At 37.4% G+C, this 22493-nt stretch overlaps 1 protein-coding gene across 1 annotated transcript in view; it reads left to right on the top strand.

The window, feature by feature from the left end:
- Positions 1 to 22493, top strand: part of Ilk (integrin linked kinase) — a 123867-nt gene that overhangs the window by 89689 nt on the left and 11685 nt on the right. Inside the window, exons 8-9 of the mRNA XM_090390376.1 lie at positions 6481 to 6602; positions 20920 to 21019. Coding sequence (XP_090246502.1) covers positions 6481 to 6602; positions 20920 to 21019 — 222 coding nt within the window. The remainder of the gene's footprint in view (positions 1 to 6480; positions 6603 to 20919; positions 21020 to 22493) is intronic.

The raw sequence follows: 22493 nt of genomic DNA, 5'->3' as shown, positions 1-22493 counted from the left end.
ATCCTACTGCTACATTTATGTTTGGAGGCGCACTTATTAACAAAACAAGGTACAAACCTATCATACCCTATGAGCACATAAGATGGGTTTTTTTTTTTTTGTTTGTTTGCTTTTGACATATATTCTTGTCACATACAATAATGAGACAAAAAAACTTGACAACATTCGCTCATCCTTTTGCCCTGCTTTGCTTGACCTTGAACAGTGACAGGATCACCATGCCCCAAATATGAAAGGCACGCGCACACGCACACACACACACACACAATTATTTTTTTATTAAGAGACAACACAAAGCACTTATTTGATTGTCGTGCTGTTTACACACATGACCAAGTCATTCATACTAAAATTGCACATCTGAACCTGCAGCCACAGTCTTTTTGATTTTTTTTTTTTTTTTTTTTTAACACATAGTCAAGAGTGCACATTCATACTGTTTAAATATGATGTTCTCATTCACTCACACCAAGTATTCTAAAATACTTTGGAATACTTTGTGTGAGTGAATGAGAATGTCATAATTAAATAGTATGAATGTGCACTCTTGACTGTTAAAAAAAATAAAAAAGACTGGCTGCAGGTTCAGATGTCTAATTTTAGTATGAATGACTTGGTCGTGTGTGTAAACTGTGTGATAATCAAATAAGTGCCTTGTGATTTCTCTTAATAAAAAAAAAAATAATTGTGTGTGTGTGTGCTGTTCATATTTGAGGTATGGTAATCACAGCTCTGTGCAAAGTAGAGCGAAACAGGGCAAAAAGATGAGTGAATGTTGTCAAGTTTTTTGTCTCATTATTGTATGTGACAAGAATATATGTCAAAAACAAACAAAAAAGAGTGCACATTCATACTATTTAATTATAACGTTTTCATTCACTCACACAGTTTCTCATCTCAGCACTCTGAATATAGACATCACACACTCTTTTTTTTTTTTTTTTATGTAGGTTACATCCATGCTGTTTTCAGCCATACATGGGGATTCTTACAGGTAAGTTGGTTGCCCCAACCCACGCAAATCACTGTACTCACACACAATCATTCCCAGGCTTGCTTTCACTTAAGACTGTCACCCTTGGTCTACCACAGGTTTGTATGCTAACCAGAAGTGGAGAAGTGGAAGAGACGGGTGGACCTTAAGTTTGAATATAAAAATTGTCCCTGTTGTGTAATTTTGGGTCTGTTCCCACATTCTTCAAATTTTAAATAAATTTGAACTGCTGGTCAAGACTTCAAAGGCGGATATTGTTGGGATATCAGAGACGTGGTGTCACACAGAAGAATGAATGCAGAATTGGAATTTGGCGGGGGTGGGGTAAAATGCTTAAATTGACAAGATAGGAAGGGAGTTGGAGTTATGCTGTTAGTGAAGAAACACAAAATCTAAGGAAGTGCATCCAGTTGACATAGATGGACAGTACAATGTTGAGTCAGTTTGTTGTGACATAAGTGCTGGGAAAGCAAAAATGAGGGTAGCAGTTTGTTATAGGCCTAATGACTCTGATGAGTACATTGAACTCATCAGAGTCATACAGAGAAATAGAGTGGGCCAGTAAATCAGAGTGTCTTATAATGGGGGATTTTAATTTCCCAGATATTGACTGGAATTTAGGGGTTGGCTTTTGTGGATTTATTGGATGATTGTTTTCTACAGCAGCATGTTAGAAAGGCAACCAGAGGGAGTAACACTCTTGATCTGATTATCAGCAGTGATTATTCATGCATTAAGAATTTACAGATAAAGGAACCACTTGGTGGCAGTGATCACAGTGTACTGATGTGGGATTTACTTAAAGATGTGATTACCGTCAGGGGTAAAGGGAGAGTTTTTGCTTTCGTAAAGGTGACTGCAGAGACTTTTTAAATTCTATACAGAGGTCTCAGAGACTTTTTAAATTCTATACAGAGGTCTCAGAGACTTTTTAAATTCTATACATTGGGACCAACTGATGACATTAACAACAGCAAATTCTAAATGGGAAGCATTCAAGGAAATACTCTTGGAAGCTACTAGACTTTTTGTTACAACTAAGAATTACTGTTCTAGGTTTAGACCCAAATGGATGTCAGAGGAACTAATAAGACTCGTGGCAGAGAAGAAAAATGCACAGGATGCTTATAAATTATCAGGCGATAGCGTATGGTAGATATAAGCTAGTCTGTAATCAAGTCACAAAGGAGGTTAGGCAAGTGGGGCGCCTCCGTAGCCAGGTGGGAAGGAGCAGCAGTGCGTAGCACACGCTTCTTGATTAGACCGGGGTTTGAGCCCATCACCACCAAATACGGAGGATGCGGAAAGGTCATTCAGGGAATGACCACCGAATATCCCGGAGCAATGTGGCCTTAGTTGCTAATGCTCCTAAAAACCAAATAACAAATAACAGTTAGGCAAGCGAAGGCAGATTATGAGAAATCTGTGGCAAGGATGCAAAGAAAAACAGCAAAAACCTCTTTACTTATATAAACTCTAAAAGGAAGGGGATGAGTCAGATTGGTCCACTTGACATTAGTGGTTCGATTTTTGATGCATCTGCTAAGGTAGCTGACAAACATTGAGTATTTTTCATCTACATTCACACATGAGGAGTTATTCAGAGAGGTGAATGCTTGAAGTTTTTCGAACTGTAACAGGATGTTAAATGATTTTGTAATAACTGAGAGCAAAGTAGAGGAGAAATTGTTGAAGTTAAACATAAGAAAGGCACCTGAAGTGGATGGGATCTATCCAGTTATATTAAAGGAGGCAGCAAAGGAAGTAAGCAAACCCTTTGCCATAACTATGAGAGCATCCTTGGACTCAGGGGAAGTCCCCCACGGACTGGAGATATGCAAATTTATCTCCAATTCACAAAGGGGGATAAATGGGTGACAGACCTGTTAGTTTGACATCTGTTCCAGGGAAAATAATGGAGTCACTGGTTAAAGAAGTAATACAGGGTCACCTAGACAAGACAGCAGTAATAGTTCAGATACAGCATGGGTTTGTTTATGGGAAGTCTTGTCTGCAACCAATTTGATTAGATACTATGACGTGATCACAATGGAACTGGATGCAAAAAAATAATTTTGATATCGTATACTTGGATTTCAGGAAACCTTTTGATACTATTGCACCTGGAAGACTACTGTACAAATTGGAGCAGTATGGCATTAAGGGCAAGCTGCTACAATGAATAAAAGAATGGTTGAGTGGGAGAAGAAAGAGAGTGTTAATCAACGGACACTGCCCGTCATCAATTAATGTTATTATAGGTTTGTTATTGGGCCTATTGTCGTTTTTTATATTTATGATATTGATGAAGGTATATATCAAGCTTAATGTCAAAGTTTGCAGATGATACAAAGGTTGGTAGGGTTGTTAGTGACAGTATGCTGCTGCAACAGAATCTGGAAATGTTGTGCAGATGGGCTGAGACGTGGCAACTGAAATTTTAATGTTGACAAATGCAAAGTACTGCATATGGGTAGCAGGAACCCCAGAGAAATGTATCAACTTGGTGGTGTTACACTTATGGTTGTGGAGAATGAAAGAGACCTGGGGAGAAGAAATTGTGCATTCATATATGAAGTTTTCTGAGCAGCAGTGCCAACAGGCTGCCAGGCCATGGGGTCTTATCAGTGGTGTACAAGAAGTTTGCTAGCAGGGATAAGGAGGTGATTATCCCTTGTATAAGGCAATGGCTAGGCCACACCTTGAGTACTGCGTACAGGTCTGGAAGCCTCAGGAAGGATCTACATCCTTCAGGAAGGATGTAGAGTTGCTAGAACGGGTAAAGAGAAGGGAAACAAGACTGGTGCGGAGAACAAAGGGGGTGTGCTCTTATGAAGAAAGGCTTAAGATCTGAAAATTGCAGCATCTGGAGACTAGGTACCTGCGAGGTGATCTGATTGAGGTGTATAAGGCCTTGAATGGATTGAGCAGGCTCAATGCTGATAGGATTCTTCTTCTTGCTCTAATTACAAACCTGAGGGGGTATAAACTGAAATTGAAGAAAGACAGTTGTCGAATAGATGTGTGGAATCAACTAGGTAGTTGATACCCACACATGTGGGTAGTTGATTTGCTGGAACAAACTTCCATCTATCATTATGCGTACAGGGCCTTCTCAAGAAACATGATACATTGGAAGCTGATTTTGCTATCAACCATGAAAGATGTATTGCAATTGCATCTGAAGGTCAGCAATTAATCACTGAAGGCAATCATCATTCAGAGAGTATTGCTCAGCATTTTTGAAACAGCTGCAAGATCATTTTAAATATACTGGATAACAGGGCAGCATACTGCAAGAAGAAACTGAAGGACAATTCTGCTTACTTACAGTTTATGTGGAAGGCTGACATTGTGGAAAGCTGGATTGCTGATAAGGAAACGTGTCCATTCTGGCCGCCTCCGTAGCCAGGGGAGCAGGAGCAGCAGTGCGTAGCACACGCTTGATTAGACCGGTGTTCGAGCCCATGACTACCAAATATGGAGGTTGCAGAAAGCAATATGGCCTTAGTTGCTAATGCTCCTAAAAACCAAATAAACAAACAAAAAAAAACGTGTCCATTCTGAAGATTTTGGTATTTATTTAGTGTGCAGATACTTCTCACAAAACAAGTTGATAGATTAAATAAATTCATGGAAGAAGTGGACAAACTTTTGGAGCAAATGAATGGGTGAAATGGGGTTTTTTTTGGCTAATACTGTATAAAATTGCTTTCTTGCATCATATGCCTCTGCTAATGCTGCCTCATAAGTCAAATTCAATGCAGTCAAATCTGGGGGTGAGTTAAATACCCAACTAACTTGGTGGCCATGGGCTTTAGCAGCAGTTTGTTGATTTGGGGTGGTTTAGTAACTGGCACAGAATTCAAACTTGTCTCAAATTGTTTCTTCTAATGTGAAATACTGTTTGAGCAACTTTATTTAATGTTTTTTAGTATATTTCTTCTATGATTAATAGATGTTCATTATCCTGGTACAGAGAGCCAAACCTTGGTAATTGGGATGCTCCTGTGATTGTCATAATGGGGGCAATTATAAAGCTTTGCAAGAACAGTTCGGGTCATCAGCCAAGTCAAGGCTGAATAACTTAGCTTTGAATGAGAGAATGATCATTCTCTGAAGGCTTGTAAAAGAGTAAGGAGGTACTTTGCCTGGCTGTTGCTAATTGACAGGTGATGACTTGTGACACATCATATGACATCATGTTGGCTATAAGATTACAATATCAGTGGAAAGGATTCATTGATTGGCTCTGGTTATGCTACATTGTTGTGGTAGGCTAATAGCTTTACGCTGGTCTTCTTACGACCCACCATTATAGTGTCATCAGCAGGATACATTACTGCTTGCTACACTAGTTTAGCTCCCATCGGTGACTGGAGGAATTTCTAAAATCCTATCCAGTCTCAGGCTAACTTGAGATTGGTATGTTTTTTGTTTTTGTTTTTTCCCCTGTGAATTATTCAGTTTTTCAGCCTGCACAATGTGTAAATTGATCCACATGCATGCATGTGGATCAATTTTTACCCTCCTGAAAGCGGTCTGTGCTGATTTTCTTGGTTGAAGGTGGAGGGGGGGGGGAACTGTTTTTCAGACAAGTTACTGAATAGCCTTGAATGACTTGCTTGTAATATTTCTGAAGAGGGAAAGCTGAGGGGGTCTTGGCAATGCAGATAGTGATTGTGTCTGTTCTGTTTACATTGTGGCCTCTTGTACTTTGGATAATCCAGACATAGAACTTGCACTCTTTCAGGTGATGATCAATGTCTTAATGGATTGATGTAGTCTGAATTGATAATAAATAAATTTCTTATTATGTTCTGTACACCCACCTTGGCTAGAGGAGTTTGCCATTGTTACTGCAGCCAATACACCAGTTCAGTAGGTGGGTTGTGCATTTTTTGTCATAGAATAGATAAAACATCTGATAAAGCATCCGTAGAACAGCCATTTCCCACTATTCTCAGCTGTGCTGGGAAAGGTATAGTATTTTTCAGCATTTTTCCAGTCACTTCAATTTTTTTGAAAAATATCAGGCATAGACTCCATCCTGAATTATAATTCCAGTTTCCCTCTACCTTTGTGTGGGATAGTGAAGAGTTTCCTTTTAACACCTACATTTGCTCATATTTCTGCTATCCATTTTCTTCTAGCTTTTGGCATCTTGTGTAACTTTCACTCACATCTTCACTCCTACTTTCACATTTATTAATACATACATTAATATTAATACATATATATATATATATATTTATGCATCCTTTGCTGCTGCTTTGTGTGCTCTGGTGCATCTGTCATATCAAATTTATTTTATTTTATTTCTATCTTTCCACTACAACTCCAGATTTTAACCCATCATATCCGATACTTCGCGTGTGTGTGTGTGTGTCCAGTGAAAATCTTATAATTATCTTTGTGTGTATATATATATATATCATTACTACATTTATTTTACTATGATTTAATTCAGCTTGTTTATTTATTAGGTATTGTTGTAGACACAGCCCAGGCACTGAAGTTTGCAATAGACATTGCCCGAGGTCTAGCATTTCTACATTCCCTGGAACCCATAATTCCTCGTCTCTATCTTAGTAGCAAACATATAATGGTAAGTTTGAATTAGATATTAAGCTTATATTTTATGTTAAAGAAGTTGAAGGAAGTTGAATTTCCAGGAAAGATTGAAATTAGTCTTCATATGTATTATATTAAAGAACATTAAACTTTTTGTAAAATCTTATTACCAACTCTTAACCTTTACCAGCACACCCATTCTAAAATTTCTTTGAATGTCATCAACTCTTCAAAAACATTTTATTAACAAAGATATGAACAATTATTACTGATCAATAAAAGAAAAATTAACAGTTCTTTATAAATAAATATTAATAATATAACAAAATTAAACACCATTATACATGTATAAGAATTGTTGAAAACTGCAACAGATGATGCTAATGACTCTAGAGAGGTGGTGATGACAACCTGCACAAATAGAAAAATAAATAAATAAAACTTCACAATGAAATAAAAATGTCAAAATTAGCAAGAAAGAGCCTGCATTCACCCAGGGAAGCACAGCAACACAAAATCATATGATAGTAAGGCAGAACTTCTGAATGAAATAATGCAAGGAGCCACCCCTTCACCAATTGTAAATGAATACAGAACCTGCTAAGAAAGAAAGATAACACAAAATACAGTTTTTGGGAATCAGTGTTATGAACCGGTGGAATAGTAAGATTCAGTTGTGATAAATAAGTAGCTTGAAGGAATTATCTGCGATGGTCAGAAAACAAATTTTTCCTGAAAATCAAAACCCTGGATAATCTGCAGAATAAAAAAAACTCATAAATATGGCAAAAACAAATTTATTCATATAAATGTTGTATTCATATGTATTTATAAAAGTATACATCATGAAGAGAGTTGGCATAAAATTTGATACATGCATATTATTATTTTGAAAAAGAAATACAACAAACTTTGCTTTTCTCTTGGTTTGCCTTTCTGAAATTACCAATTATGAGTACATACACTGCGGGATATGTAAACATTAGCTACAGTCCTTAATTTTATTAGTATATTAAACTTATATGTGACTCTCTTAACCTTGTAGTTAAAAAACTTCTAATGATTTCATATACAGTACCCTGTATACTCATATGTAATTACTTGAATACCTTCACAAATGACTCTTGAGGCACTTCCAAAGAAGAAGACAACTCTTTGTTCTTCCAACAAATGAGTGCCAAGCCAAAAATGAATGATGAACCATTGATATGAGTGTGCATTTAGTCGATGATGATGAAGAATAAACATTCTTTAACATTTCTATGACATAAATAATTTCTTTATTATTATAATTTGCTTTATTTTAAAGGCTGTTTTCATTTCTGTGGATAAACAGATCATTGTTTAAGCATAAACTATTATTTTTTCAACCTTTATTTAACATTACTATGGTCAAATTTCATTGTTGAGAACCTAACCCCTGTTTTTAACATTACGTCTATCGGAAACAAATTCCCATTTTAAAAGTTTTCGCTTTACGAGCACGCGCTAGGAATGAATTAACTCAAAGTTGGGAACTGCCTGTACATCCAATTTTTGTTGACTCCAAAAATTTCAAGTGGTATACGATTATGAGAAATATCAACAGCAACTTGTATATATTGGAGTTCAGTGTTGGCATTCGAGGTGAGCAGATGCGCTTGGTCAGGGCTCCTCAGTTAAGTGGTTTACTTTTGGATAGTGCTTTTAAATATTTGATTTATTTAGATATTGTTGGATTATTTTGTTATAGGTTTTCCTGTAACAGTTTGATAACAAAGTCACCAGTTTCACCCCAATATCGGAACGAATCACACTACTACAGCTAGCAGGCAACAAGATCAACCTGAATGTGCTCTAGGTCTACGCACCAACAGCGGACAAAGACGATCAAGAAATTGAATTGTTCTACGACAAACTAAGCAACACTTTAAAGTCGCTGAAGAAGCACGACATGACGGTCATCCTCGGTGACTTTAATGCCAAAATCGGTCAAAGAAAGCTACAAAACATAGTCGGAGAACATGGCTTGGGGACACGGAATGAACGAGGCGACAGACTCGTCCAGTTCTGCCAAGAAGAAAAATTTAGCATTGCCAACACTTGGTTCAAACTACCACCTCGACGACTATACACCTGGACCTCAGCACAAGACTCTGACAACAATATCGTCAGGAACCAAATTGACTACATCTTAATCAACATCAGATATAAGTCAAGTGTCCTCAAGGCAAAAACTTACCCCGCAGCTGACATATCATCAGACCATAACCCAGTAATAGCAACACTACGTCTCAAATTACGAGCAGTCAAACGCACAAGCACAACAAAAAGAATCGACCTGGAGAAACTGAAGAACACCGCCAACAGGTGACAAGTACAGCTTCATCTCAACACTACAATCCGATCGATCGAAGCAGTAACAACAGACGTGCAAGCATTCGGGCGTTCACTCAAACAATGCATCAATGAAACAGCAGAAACCCTGCTAGGACATCAGGCGTCGAAAAAGAAACAACGGTGGATGACCCAGCACATACTAGACCTAATGGATGAACGGAGAACATTCAAAAGCAACAACAACCGGGAAAAATACAAAGAAATACAACAAAAGATCAAACAGGAAATCCGGAAGGCGAAGGAAAAATGGATGGAAGATCAGTGTGCAGAAATCGAAGACCTAATCAAGAAAAATGACAACTATAACCTGCACAAGAAGCTTAAAGAAGCTGGAAACATCTACAAACCGGCTCCTATCCCAAGTTTATATATGGACAACAATCAACCTATATTAAGCAAACAAGCCAAACTCGACACCTGGAAGAGCTATATATACAATCTGTTCGGCACCAACAGAAAGCCGGCAGAAACGCAACAACAAACACAGGAAGACAATCTCCACATATTAACATCTGAAGTGGAACATGCCATCCAAATAACAAAGCCAGGCAAGGCCTGTGGATCTGATCAGATTCATGTGGAACTGCTGAAACAACTAGACTACAGCAACATCCAACAACTAACGAAATGGTTCAATCAAATCTACAACAACAACGACATTCCATCCGAATGGCTCCAATCCATCTTTGTGGCCCTACCAAAAAAGGCTACCAGCCGGAAATGCGAAGACTTCAGGCTGATCAGTCTAATGAGCCAGGTGCTAAAAGTCTTCCTCAAGGTGATTCAGCAATGGATAAGATGTAAGTGCAAAAGTGCACTAGGAAACACACAGTTCGGATTCTGCAGGGAACTAGGCACCAGAGAAGCAATTTTCTGTTTACAAATATTGCTACAAAGGTGCTATGAACATCAAAAAGACGTGTATATATGTTTTATTGACTACGAGAAAGCCTTCGATTCAGTAGACCACGACCGCCTAATTGACCGACTGAGAAAACTTGGGCTTGAAAACAATGATATCAACTTTATTACAACTCTCTACTGGAATCAAACAGCCCGGCTTCGCTATGACAATGACCTGACAGACCCAATTCCAATAAAAAAAAGGCGTCCGGCAAGGCTGTCCATTATCTCCAATTCTTTTTAACATCTATTCGGAAATGATCTTCGACCAAACACTGGCTGACAAGAACATCGGCATAAAAGTTAACCTACACTACATCAATAACTTAAGATATGCCGATGACACAGCACTAATAGCGGATTCAGAACAAGATTTACAGACCATCTTGAACGAAGTGGACATAGAAAGCCACGCATGGGGGCTACGAATCAACAAAAAGAAAACAAAGGTGATGAAGGTCAGCAGGACTGCAAGCAAAATCACGATCAAACTAAACAACGAAAAATTAGAGCAAATACACCGCTTCAAGTATCTCAGAGTACTCATTGATGACCAGCTGAACCATGAGACCGAAATCAAAAGCAGAATTGAACAAGCCAGGCAGGCATTCACCAAATGGAGAACCCTCCTCACCGACAGAAGCTTGAACATCATGCTCAAATTACGCACATTGAAATGCTACATCTGGGTAATACTGCTCTACGGTGTAGAAACCTGGACTCTAACATCAGCCACTACAAAAAAGCTCCAGGCCTTCGAAATGTGGCTCTACCGAAGAATGCTGAAAATTCCATGGACAGCCAAGATAACCAACGCACAGGTCCTGCAGGACATGCACACGGAACGGGACCTGCTCAAAACCATCATCAGCAGGAAATGCAAATACCTGGGTCACATCGCTAGGAACCAACAAAAATATCACCTACTACCACTCATCCTGGAGGGAAAGATCGAAGGCAAGAAACGCCCAGGCAGACCGAAAATGGCATGGCTAGATAACATCAACACCTGGCTTCACATGACAACAGCACAAATTCTACACGCAGTGCTAGACAGAGAACAATATCAAAACGAAGTCGCAAACGCCATTCAGCAGCATTAAAGAAGAAGAAGAAGAAGAAGTTTGATTTCAATAATATTATAGATATAATTTTTTAAAGTTAACTTTCATTGATTTTTATAATGGTAGTTACGAGATCTGCCTTAAACACGTCACAGGGTATCGTGACTCACACGGAAATAGCCAATGGCGATTTACGGGTGAGTAATGATTTAATCTGTTGTGGAACCTGTGGAATGTTTTCCAAGGTCGACCTGGTGACTAATCCTACCTCACCTGGGAATTCTTTTCTTTGTGATCGATGTAAGGAGTGCACCGATCTTAAATTACAATTTGGTACACTGATGGAACAATTTGAGTCCCTGAAAAAACGGGTGCTTGCCCTCGAGAATAATGCATCTGGGAGCTCGTCGGGAACTCAAAACTCCAGCAATCTACCAAGTGATGCACACCCGATTCGAGCCTCAAAACAGAAAAACAAAGTGCAAACTACTCTGGTTAAAAAGGACATTGTTTTATTAGGATTTTATTTCCATTATCAGGGAAACGGGGAATATTTTTTGTAATAAGGATAGGTGGAGCAGAACCAGGGTATGTCTGCTGGGAGCAACTATTGATGATGTCACCAGCAGATGGTCAGATTTTAAAGGGGGTAAAGAAAATATTATTCATGTGGGGACTAATGATATTAAACGTACACGATCTGACAATTTGTTGGAAAAATACAGGACCATGCTGAGGAAATGTCATGAACTAGGCCATAATGTCTATGTGTCTGCAATTCTGCCCAGACACCATAGGAGGGATTATAAGTTAAGAACCTTTTGTATTAACTCAAGACTTGAAGGAATCTGCAAGGCTTTAGGGGGCAAATTTCTATCAGCATGGCCCACACTTGCAGGTAGAAAGAATTTGTTTTGTAGAGACGGGATACACTTAAACAAAGGTGGTGCAAAAGTTTTTGCCAGTATTATTGAGGATACCTTAAAGGTTCAGAGAAACTGCTAGTTAGGGGGGGGGGGGGAGATTGGGTAATACTGACACGTGTTTATCTGATAATATTGGTCAAAGTAACTCTTGCACATACCTTAAGAGTTCTTATTTGTTACCCCAACTGGACGTATTATCTAGATGTTCTGGGGGCAGAAACGTTTCACGTGAGCGGATAGCTAATATCAGGGAAGAGAGTCTAAAAAACTTCAAGGGTTGTGTGGGTTGTTAAATATACAAGAACAGTAAATCTTAATTGTTTATACAGTGACGTTAGAAGTGTCGTCAATAAAATGAGGGAATTCGAACTGCTGGTTAAAACAAGTAACGCAGACATAATAGGGCTTACAGAGACGTGGTGCCACCCGCAAATTGGGGATGATGAGTTTAAGTACAGCTTGTATAATGTATTTAGGAAGAATAGGGTAGATAGAAGGGGTGGTGGGGTAATGCTTCTTATCAGAAGCAGCCTGAGTGCGACGATAGCTTTCCCGGATTCAGACATTTCACATGCTAGTATAGAGTCTGTATGGTGTGAGATAGTTGGAAACAAAGGTATAATGCGAGTAGGAGTAATCTACAGACCAGGTGATTGTGAAGATTATGACAAAAGCCTCTACATGCAAATGGAATGGGCAAGTAAGCGTCAATGCCTTATTATGGGTGATTTCAATTTGCCTCTAATTGATTGGAGTAAATGGGAAGGAAACTCGACATGGGGAACAAAATTTTTAAATCAACTAGATGACAATTATTTGTATCAACATGTCAGGGAAAGTACTAGAGAAAAAAATATCCTAGACCTCATCATCATGCATGAATCAGATGACATAACAGGGCTGACAGTAGAGGAACCAGTAGCAGGAAGTGATCACGGAGTTCTACGGTGGATGATGATGAGAGAGGTAGCAGAAGTAAAAGGCAAAGGAATGGGTTTTAATTTCAGAAAAGGAAATAACAATGCCTTAAGGTACTACATGGCCTCTATTAACTGGGTATATATCGTGCAGAAAATGAATACATTTGAACTGTGGTACGCTTTTAAAACATTAATCACAGATGCCTTGAATGCATATATACCATTAAAAAAATACTCCACGAGGAGGGTTCCAAGTTGGATGAACAGTGAAGTTGCCACATTACTTGAGCAGAAAAAAAGGTGGCATGGAAAGGTTACAGAGCAATAAAAAGTACTGAAGCCTATAACAGCTACAAGGTGATGTGTAATAGAGCCACAGAAAAGGTTCGACAGGCAAAGGCAGTTTATGAGAAATCACTAGCAAAAAGGGGGGATAAAGAGGGGGGATAAAGAATTCTTCACATATATAATATATGTGAAGAATTCTTTATCACATATAATATATGTGATAAAGAGCAAAGAGGGGGGGATAAAGAATTCTTCACATATATAAATGCCAAGAAGAGCAGGACAAACCAGATCGGACCTTTACGTAAGGGAAAGGGGATAGTATTAAATACACCAGCTGCCGTTGCAGATGAACTCAACAGTTATTTTGCATCAATATTTACAAATGAAAAACCATTTGTGGAAATGGGAAATTGTGGGAGCGAAGTTGAAAAATATGTAATTAATGATATTGAAATTTTGCAAAATTATTTAATGAAAAAACTTTCGAGCCTACAGACCAGTAAGGCTCCTGGAGTTGATGGAATATACCCTATAATCTTAAAGGAGGCGGCAAGCGAGTGCATTGAACCATTGTGGCTAATTATGCGAGCATCACTAGACTCTGGGAAGATTCCCTTGGATTGGAAAAGTGCAAATGTATCTCCCATACATAAGGGTGGCTCTAAAAGTGATGTTGGAAATTATCGACCTGTCAGTCTGACTTCAGTAGTAGGGAAAGTCATGGAGGCAATGATCAAGGGTGGAATTCAGGATCATTTGGATCGAATTGAAATTCTCAAGGATACACAGCATGGTTTTGTAAAGGGAAAATCATGTTTAACAAATCTGGTTCACTATTTCGAAAGGGTCACTCACGAGCTGGATTTAGGGAATAATTTTGACATTGTTTATTTAGATTTCAGCAAAGCTTTTGACTCAGTCCCACATGAGCGGTTGTTTTATAAGCTGGAACAGGTTGGAATCACTGGGAAAATCCTTAGATGGATAGAAGGATGACTTCAGGGCAGGAGGCAGAGGGTTGTGATAAATGGCTATTCCTCAGATTGGGTTGATGTAAGAAGTGGGGTTCCCCAAGGATCAGTATTAGGACCACTGCTGTTTTTAATTTTCATAAACGACATTGATGAAGGGATAGAGGGCGTGATGTCTAAATTTGCAGATGATGTTAAAATTGGTAGAGTAGTTAACGATCACTGTCAAGCCGAGCTTCTTCAGAGAGACCTAGATAGACTTCAGGAATGGTCAGAAAAATGACAGCTATGCTTTAATCCAACAAAGTGTAAGGTATTACACCTGGGAAACAGTAATCCCAAAATAACTTATTCACTTGGTGGAGTTCAACTAAACCCAGTACTGGAGGAAAGGGACTTGGATGTTACAATACGGTCAGACATGAAATTCTCTGAGTATTGTAAACAGGTTGCAAGGAAGGCCCATGGTGTCCTATTGATGATCTATTGAACTTTTGCAAGTAGAGATAGGGACGTGATAATCCCATTATATAAGGCTTATGTTAGACCACACTTGGAATACTGTGTTCAAGTATGGAGACCGCACCTAAAGAAAGACATCGAGCTTCTTGAAAGGGTGCAAAAGATGGGTAACTCGCCTGGTGAGATCGGCAAAAGGGCGTCCTTATGAAGAAAGACTTCGAATATGTGGGTTGCAGAATTTGTAAACTAGACACCTTAGAGGAGATTTGATTAAGGTGTTTAAGGCTCTGAGAGGCATCAGTAAAATGAATGAGGATGAAATTTTCAAGATTATAAATGATGCTAGAACTAGGGGACATAAATTGAAGTTACGGGGGGAAATGTTTAGATTGAACTGCAGGAAGTTTTATTTTAGGCAGCAAGTTATAAATTACTGGAATAAGTTGCCTTCATGGGTGGTAGAGGCAGACAGTTTGGGGCTCAAATCAAATGTCATCTTGATAGTACTTTCTGGTAAGGTTAGTGCATAGGATGATAGGTTTAATTTCCTTTTTTTTTTTTTATTAATTATTATTATTTATTTTATTTATTTATTTATTTTTTTGTTTTTATCATTGTTTTGTTCGGATTTTTTTTTTTTTTTTTTTTAGGCTGGTGCAGCATAAGCCATAGGCTTTCTTGCACCATGCGGCCATTACTAATACTAATACGGTATTACATTCTACCACAGAAAGGGAATGAATAACGTTGGAACTCTCTATGGAAATAGAGAGATTTCTTGATAACATCAATGAATGTACAAAGTTTATGTAGTTGTACAGAAGACGTCGAAACTGACTTCATCCTAGAACAGAGCAAAATATTAGTTTTGAGCGAAACTTGGGTCATGTACCATTGTCATCGTTTCATTGTGTGATTCAATACAAAAGACCAGATGTTTGTAGTGGCTCTATAGCTGTATACCAACATGAAGATTTGACTAATATCAGTACATCACATATATTTGCACAACACATGACAGAAAAAATCACTGACCTTTGTGGATCGGTATGTAATTTCTATAATGAACCCATATTTATGATTGCAATATACATTACTTCTGGAACAGAAGTAGCTGACATCTATAAATTCATATCATCATCATCAGCCATTTTCAATCCACTGCAGGATGAAGGCCTCTCCAGCAACGTTCCAGTTCCTTCTGTTTTGTGCAATGGCCATCCATTTACTACCCACAAACTCATGAATTTCATCTGTCCATCTCCGTCGTTGTTTTCCAGGTTTTCTTCTAGCTCCCCTTGGGTACCATTCTGTTATTCTCTTAGTCCATCTGTCATCATGTCTTCAAGCTATGTGTCCTGCCCAAGACCATTTTAGTTGTTTAGTTTTGATAAGAATGTCCTTTACTTGAGTTTGCTGCCTAATCCATGTGTTTCTCTTCGTATCTAACAGTCTGATTCCTGATATAATTTGTTCCAGTCTTTGCTGTGTCATTCTCAGCTTCTCTTCCATTCTTTTGGTGAGTGCCCAAGTTTCACTTCCATAAGTCATAGTGGGTAGTATATATTGGTTCATTATTTTACGTTTCAGACAAATTGGGATATTGCTCCTTAGTATGTGACTATATTTCCTGAATGCTATCCATCCAAAATTTATTCTTCTCCTAACTTCCAGCCATTTATCATTATTACAACTGATGACTTGTCCCAGATAAATATATATGACTCCACCTTTTCAATTACTGCTCCTTCAATCATTATATCTCTTTCTATGGCATACTTGTTCATCATTAGTTTTGTTTTAGCCGTATTCATCTTTACTCCAAAATCCTTACTAACCCTTATAAATTCATATATAAAAAGTTAATGCATTATTTGATGGAAGGAGAGAAATTAATGGAACCACTTGATCATTTACCTAGTATATTTGCTGGTGATTTCAATATTCAGTTGAATTCTGAGAATGGAAAGGAATTTTGTAAGTTTATGAAAAAAATCTTTAATTTGGATTTATTGTTGGATATGTCACACAATGGAACCATTATTGATTGTGTATTCAGTGATGAACTGAAATATATCGAGTCAAAAAAATGATGTATCTTATGTTAGTTATTATAGAATGATAATTTCTGTAGCTGCAGTACAGTCTAATAATGTATTGCCATTATATTGCCAAACAACTAGACATCTTTGGGATTTATGAAAAATAACTCATACTTGCCATCCATGTGTAAGGAATAGGTATAAAAGCAACTGCATTCATGCTAGAAGTAGCAGATTAATGAGATACAGTGTATGGATAGAAAAAAGTTTTTTTTTTTTTTTTTTAAAATGAAATGGCTTTGTTTCTCTCATCATATATAGACAGACTTTTTCCACATGAAAACAAATATGGGAAACTTGGGGGGGTCTGTCAATGTTACATTTGGACTTGACAGAAGAGTGACAAAAATATTGAAATAAGGAAATCCCTAAGGATCTCTATATTTTGCTTTGTATACCAGTGTGATCAAGTAATATTTACACTATGGATGAGGGGTGTTATTTGAACAACAACAGCAGCATCGCACGAGAACGTAACCGGTTTTTTGTAGTAAGAATGAACAAATACTTTTTCTTTATTATAAAGTAAATCAGATGCAGTAAAGTGTCTTACTTATGCTCATATCCCTTAAGACTATTTGTTACCTCTAGAGAAGCCTGCAGATTAAGTAAAGGTACTACAACAGTTTAATTAGTTTTAAAGATACTTAATAATCAAATGAAATCTGCATGCTACAAGTGTCACATGGCCAGTGGGAAGATTCTGTTAACTGTTACCTCACAACGGTAAGTTGCATTCTCCATTATGTGACAGTGTATTTTTGATATTCTCTTGCAATTTTTAGTATTTTTTAATATTCTCTTGCTATTTCATGAAACTTCTTACTGATGAGAAGTTTCATGAATACAAATATGTTGGAAATGTCTGAGTTTTAACTTTTTTGCTGTGTTAAGATTATACCTTTTATTCTATATTGTGAAAAGTAACGTTTCAAAGAACCGTTTATTGATACAATAGTTATGTATTTAAGCCTTCTGTGTTTATACCTTTGGCTTTAAGTACATGTCATAGTCTTGCTGGTAGGCTTCAAACCGATATTTTTGATAACTGAAAGGTAGTATTTTGGTTCATTCCTCCTTCAACACTGGTTAATTCACCTTCTGATTGTAGGCTTACTGGCCCGGTCTGAAGCTGATGTTCCAGTTCATGCCAAATCTGTTCAATGGGGTTAAGGCTGAGAAGACAGGATATTAGAGCTGGAAAAGAAACTAGAAAATGTGAATTGGGATATCATCGGTTTGGCTGAAACAAGAAGAAGAAATGATAAGTTTATCAAGTGGAAATCTGCTGTACACCAATGGAAACAGTGAAAAGAGCGAAGGTGGAGTTGGGTTTCTGGCCCATAAACATATAAAAAACATTTTGGAATTCAAAAGTACATCAAGCGTGTCAAGACTAATACTCAAGATTTCTAAGAGGTACAAGCTAAAGGTTATAATGATTTATGCACCAACATCGAGCCATGATGATGAAGAGGTTGAAGAAATGTACACTGAAATTGATAGTCTTCTAGATGAGCAGAAAACCCACTACACTATTATTATGGGGGACTTCAATGCTAAGGTTGGAAAAAGACAAAACAGCGCAGAAAGGGGAACTATAGGAAATTTTGGAATTGGTGAAAGACTTGTGAAATTTGCAGAATCTCAAGAATTGTCAGTAATAAACACTTTTTTTCAAGAAAAGGGTGAACAGAAAGTGGACATGGAAGAGTCCAAATGGATTAACAACTAATGAAATCGACTTCATCCTCGCTAACAGAAGATATATCGTGAATGCTGTTACCGTCCTGAATAAGGTAAATGTTGGAAGTGATCACAGAATGGTAAGATGCACACTTGTTATAGATGTAGGAAAGGAAAAAACTGACTCGAGAAAATAATGTGAAGGTCTTTTGAGATAACAGAAGAGGAAAAAGAGAAGTATGTACTGGAACTTAAGAACAAGTTTGAGCTTCTGCAGACTGCTCAGGACCAAGATATCGATGAGGGATATTACAACTTTCTGAAAGTGATAAAGCCCAAGAAACCTATAGGGAAAAAGAAATCCAAAGAAGAAAAAATTAGTCAAGAAACACTTGTTATGATGAAACCGAAGGCGACAAATGAAGAGCAAGATAAACTGACAAGTAGAAAATTTAGTATATGCAAAGCCATTACAAAGAGGCTCAGAGAGGACATAAGAAGATTTAACACAAGAAAAGTAGAACAAGCATTTAAGGGAAAACAAAGGACTTAAATCAGCAGCCATGAGCAGTAATACAGAAAGACAAATGATAGTGAAACTGAAGAATAGCGATGGCGTACTTATAAATAGCATAGAAGGCATAATTCAGATAGCAGAAGACTACTATAGAGAATTATACAAGGAGCGAGGGAATGATGCCAGCAGTGGGGAAGATGGATCGCAAATTAGCAACACGTACGACATACCCGATATTCTTCCTGATGAGGTAGAACAGGCGTTGAAGAAAATGAAGAATCAGAAAGCCCCGGGGGAAGGTGAAGTTACTGTACAGTTGTTAAAATTGGGAGGAAGAGACATAACACAAAACCTAGCAAGGCTCTTCACAAAATGCATTAGAAAAGGTGTGATGCCTAAGGAGTGGAATAATACAATCATAGTTTTGCTGCATAAGAATGGAGATAAATCAGAAATTGGAAATTATAAACCAATTAGCTTGTTATCCCACATCTACAAGTTGTTTACAAGGGTCATTACTAACAGATTAGAAAGAATACTTGATGAGAATCAGTCGAAAGAGCAAGCTGGCTTTAGGACAGGATTCTCAACTATGGATCACCTTCAAGTAATATCACAGCTAATGGAGAAAGCAAATGAATATAAAACACCATTATGCTTGGCATTTGTGGATTATGAAAAGGCATTTGACTCCATACAGCATATGGCAATGTTTTGGGCACTGGAAAGACAAGGCATAGATACCCCATATATTATGATTTTGAAGAAAATATATGAGAACGCTACCTCCTTTATTAGACTAGACAAAGACAGTAGCAAATTTAAAATCGAGAAAGGAGTTCGACAAGGAGACAATATCTCCGAAGGTATTTACTGCTGCCCTTGAGGAAGCTTTCAGAAGATTAGACTGGTCAAAGAAAGGTATCAATGTGAATGCAGAGTAATTAAACCATTTACGATTTGCAGGTGACATTGTGGTCATAAGCCACGATCCCAGAGAATTAGAGGAAAATTTTAATCAGTTATGTAGAGTTAGTAAGGATTTTGGACTAAAGATGAATATGGCTAAAACAAAAGTAATGATGAACAAGTATACCACAGAAAAGGGCATAATGATTGAAGGAGCAGTATTTGAAAAGGTAGAGTCATATACTTATCTGGGACAAGTTATTAGCTGTAATAATGATAAATGGCTGGAAGTCAAGAGAAAAATAAATTTTGGATGGATAGCATTCAGGAAATATAGTCACATACTGAAGAGCAATATCCCAGTTTGTCTGAAGCGTAAAATAATGAATCAATGTATACTCCCCACCATGACTTATGGAAGTGAAACTTGGGCAATATAACTCGTTCCATTCTTTGGAACGAGTTATGAGTTATATTGGGAATCAGATTGTTAGATAAGAAGAGAAACACATGGATTAGGCAGTAAACTCAAGTAAAGGATATTCTTATCAAAACTAAACAACTAAAATGGTCTTGGGCAGGACAAATAGCTTGAAGACATGATGACAGATGGACTAAGAGAATAACAGAATGGTACCCAAGAGAAGCTAGAAGAAAACCTGGAAGACAACAGAGGAGATGGATAGATGAAATTCATAAGTTTGTGGGTAGTAAATGGATGGCCATTGCACAAAACAGAAGGAACTGGAAAGTTGCTGGAGAGGCCTTCATCCTGCAGTGGATTGAAAATGGCTGATGATGATTATGACTACTGTGTCCTCAAACCAAATCATTACAGGCCTTGCAGTATAGTGTGATGCATTATCATTGCAATATAGTGTAATTATTAATAAGTGGCTGCAGACTATCTTCAACCAAGAGTATAATAGCATTATTAGTTTCTTTTGTTCTTTATGCCTATGTTTTGTGCAAAGCCTACTTGACGCTGTACAAAAGCTATTTAAAGTTAATATAGAACATAAATTCTCCTTCCCCAAACTTGATAAAGTTTTTGCTCAGTGATTTGAACAACATTGTATAAAGATTATTTAAGTAACAGTATATAATTACATAATTACTCCTAAAAATATGATTGACTCCATTAAATGAACCTGCAATGCATGAAGATTTTATTTCTGGCATTAATTATAACTCTTCACCTCTCTCCCTCCTTTTTAATAGATTGACGATGATTTAACAGCAAGAATCAATATGGCCGATGCAAAGTTTTCATTTCAGGAAAAGGGAAAAATGTATAGTCCTGCTTGGATGGCACCCGAAGGTAAGATTACAGCAAACATTTCGTGATAATGCAAGTTTAACTTAAACTTATTAGAAAGTTCGGCTTAGTCCTTTATACTTGTTTTACAAATCAGTATTACAATATTAGAATAGCCAGATTAATCAGGAAGTAAGCATTTTCTCCATCAGTCAAAAAAAAAAAAAATCTTGATTACTCATATTTTTTTCTGTTGCCAAAAACAAGTGCCACTCAATTCTGCCTACTGTACCAACTGCCATCTCAAACTACCTCGAAGGATTACATATTCCAATAATTTAGCTTGCTTCCCAAAGCTAACTTCATAAGATCTAGACTTCTGTTGGTCCCTAAGATTTTACATTTATGCTTCCCCTTTACACATCTCCTTCAGAGTTTTATATGCCTCATCAGGTTCCTTCCCTCATAAGATGGATAGCTGTCAAGTCCACATCTTCTAAGCCTTTTCTCATAAGGATAATGTCTGGCAATTCCTTACCAATCTAGTTACTTTTCTATAAACCTTCTCTAGAAGTCTTTTTTTTTTTTTTTTTTTTTTATTTAGGTATGACCTCCAGATCTGCATACAGTATTTAAAATATGATCTCTCCAATGTTCTCCCAACTTGCAAAGTTCTGATAAATCATTGAGGAGATACCATGTACTGGCCACCTGTTTTGCACTGCCTGATAAATTTGGATTTGACTGTAATGCAAACCTCTAAATCCTTTTTTTCTTGATCTGACTTTAACAATCATCATCATCATCATGAACTTGGTCCGGCTTAGGTCTTTTAAGACCTGTTCCGTTGTAGCTCTTGGAGGTGTCTTGATCTCGCCATCGTTGTCTTGGTCGACCAACATCTCTCTTGCCTGTAGGTTTGTAGTTAAAGGCTAATTTTGGGATCCGGTCTGGGTTCATTCTTTCTATGTGGCTGATCCATTTTTCCTGATACCGTTTTATGTCATTTACTATATTATCTACTTTTAATTTCTCACGGATATCTAAATTTCTTTGGTGGTCTAGTCTTGTAAAGCCTAATAGTGGTCTTAAAAATCTCATTTGTGCTGCTTCTAGTTTGTGTGCATATTTCTTATTTATGACCCAAGTCTCACAGCTGTAGCAGAGGGCTGGTTTTGAAGTGATGTTGTGCAGTCGTAATTTTGTTTCAGTTGTCATTTGTTTTCCAAAGTGGCGTTTAATCGTTCCATTAATTTTATTATATTTTTGTAGTTTAGTGTGGATGCCTTTCCCTTCATTTGATATTAAATTTCCCAAATAGGTGAAGTCAGATATTTGTTCTATTATTTTATCATCAATAACAATTTTGACTCTTTGTATGTTTTTTCCACATAATCCCATTAATTTTGTTTTTGAGGTGGAGATTTTCATCTCGTACTTTTTACCTATTGTATTAAGTTCATTTGCTGCTATCTGTAGTTCATCTTCGGATTTTGCAATTATAACTTGATCATCAGCATATAATATAGTTTGGATT

The sequence above is a fragment of the Mastigoproctus giganteus genome, chromosome 2 (assembly GCF_048544385.1).
Source record: "Mastigoproctus giganteus isolate SK-2022 chromosome 2, ASM4854438v1, whole genome shotgun sequence".
Taxonomy (NCBI): domain Eukaryota; kingdom Metazoa; phylum Arthropoda; class Arachnida; order Uropygi; family Thelyphonidae; genus Mastigoproctus; species Mastigoproctus giganteus.
Note: the sequence above shows the minus strand (reverse complement) of the source record. Positions and strands in the feature narration are given on the sequence as shown.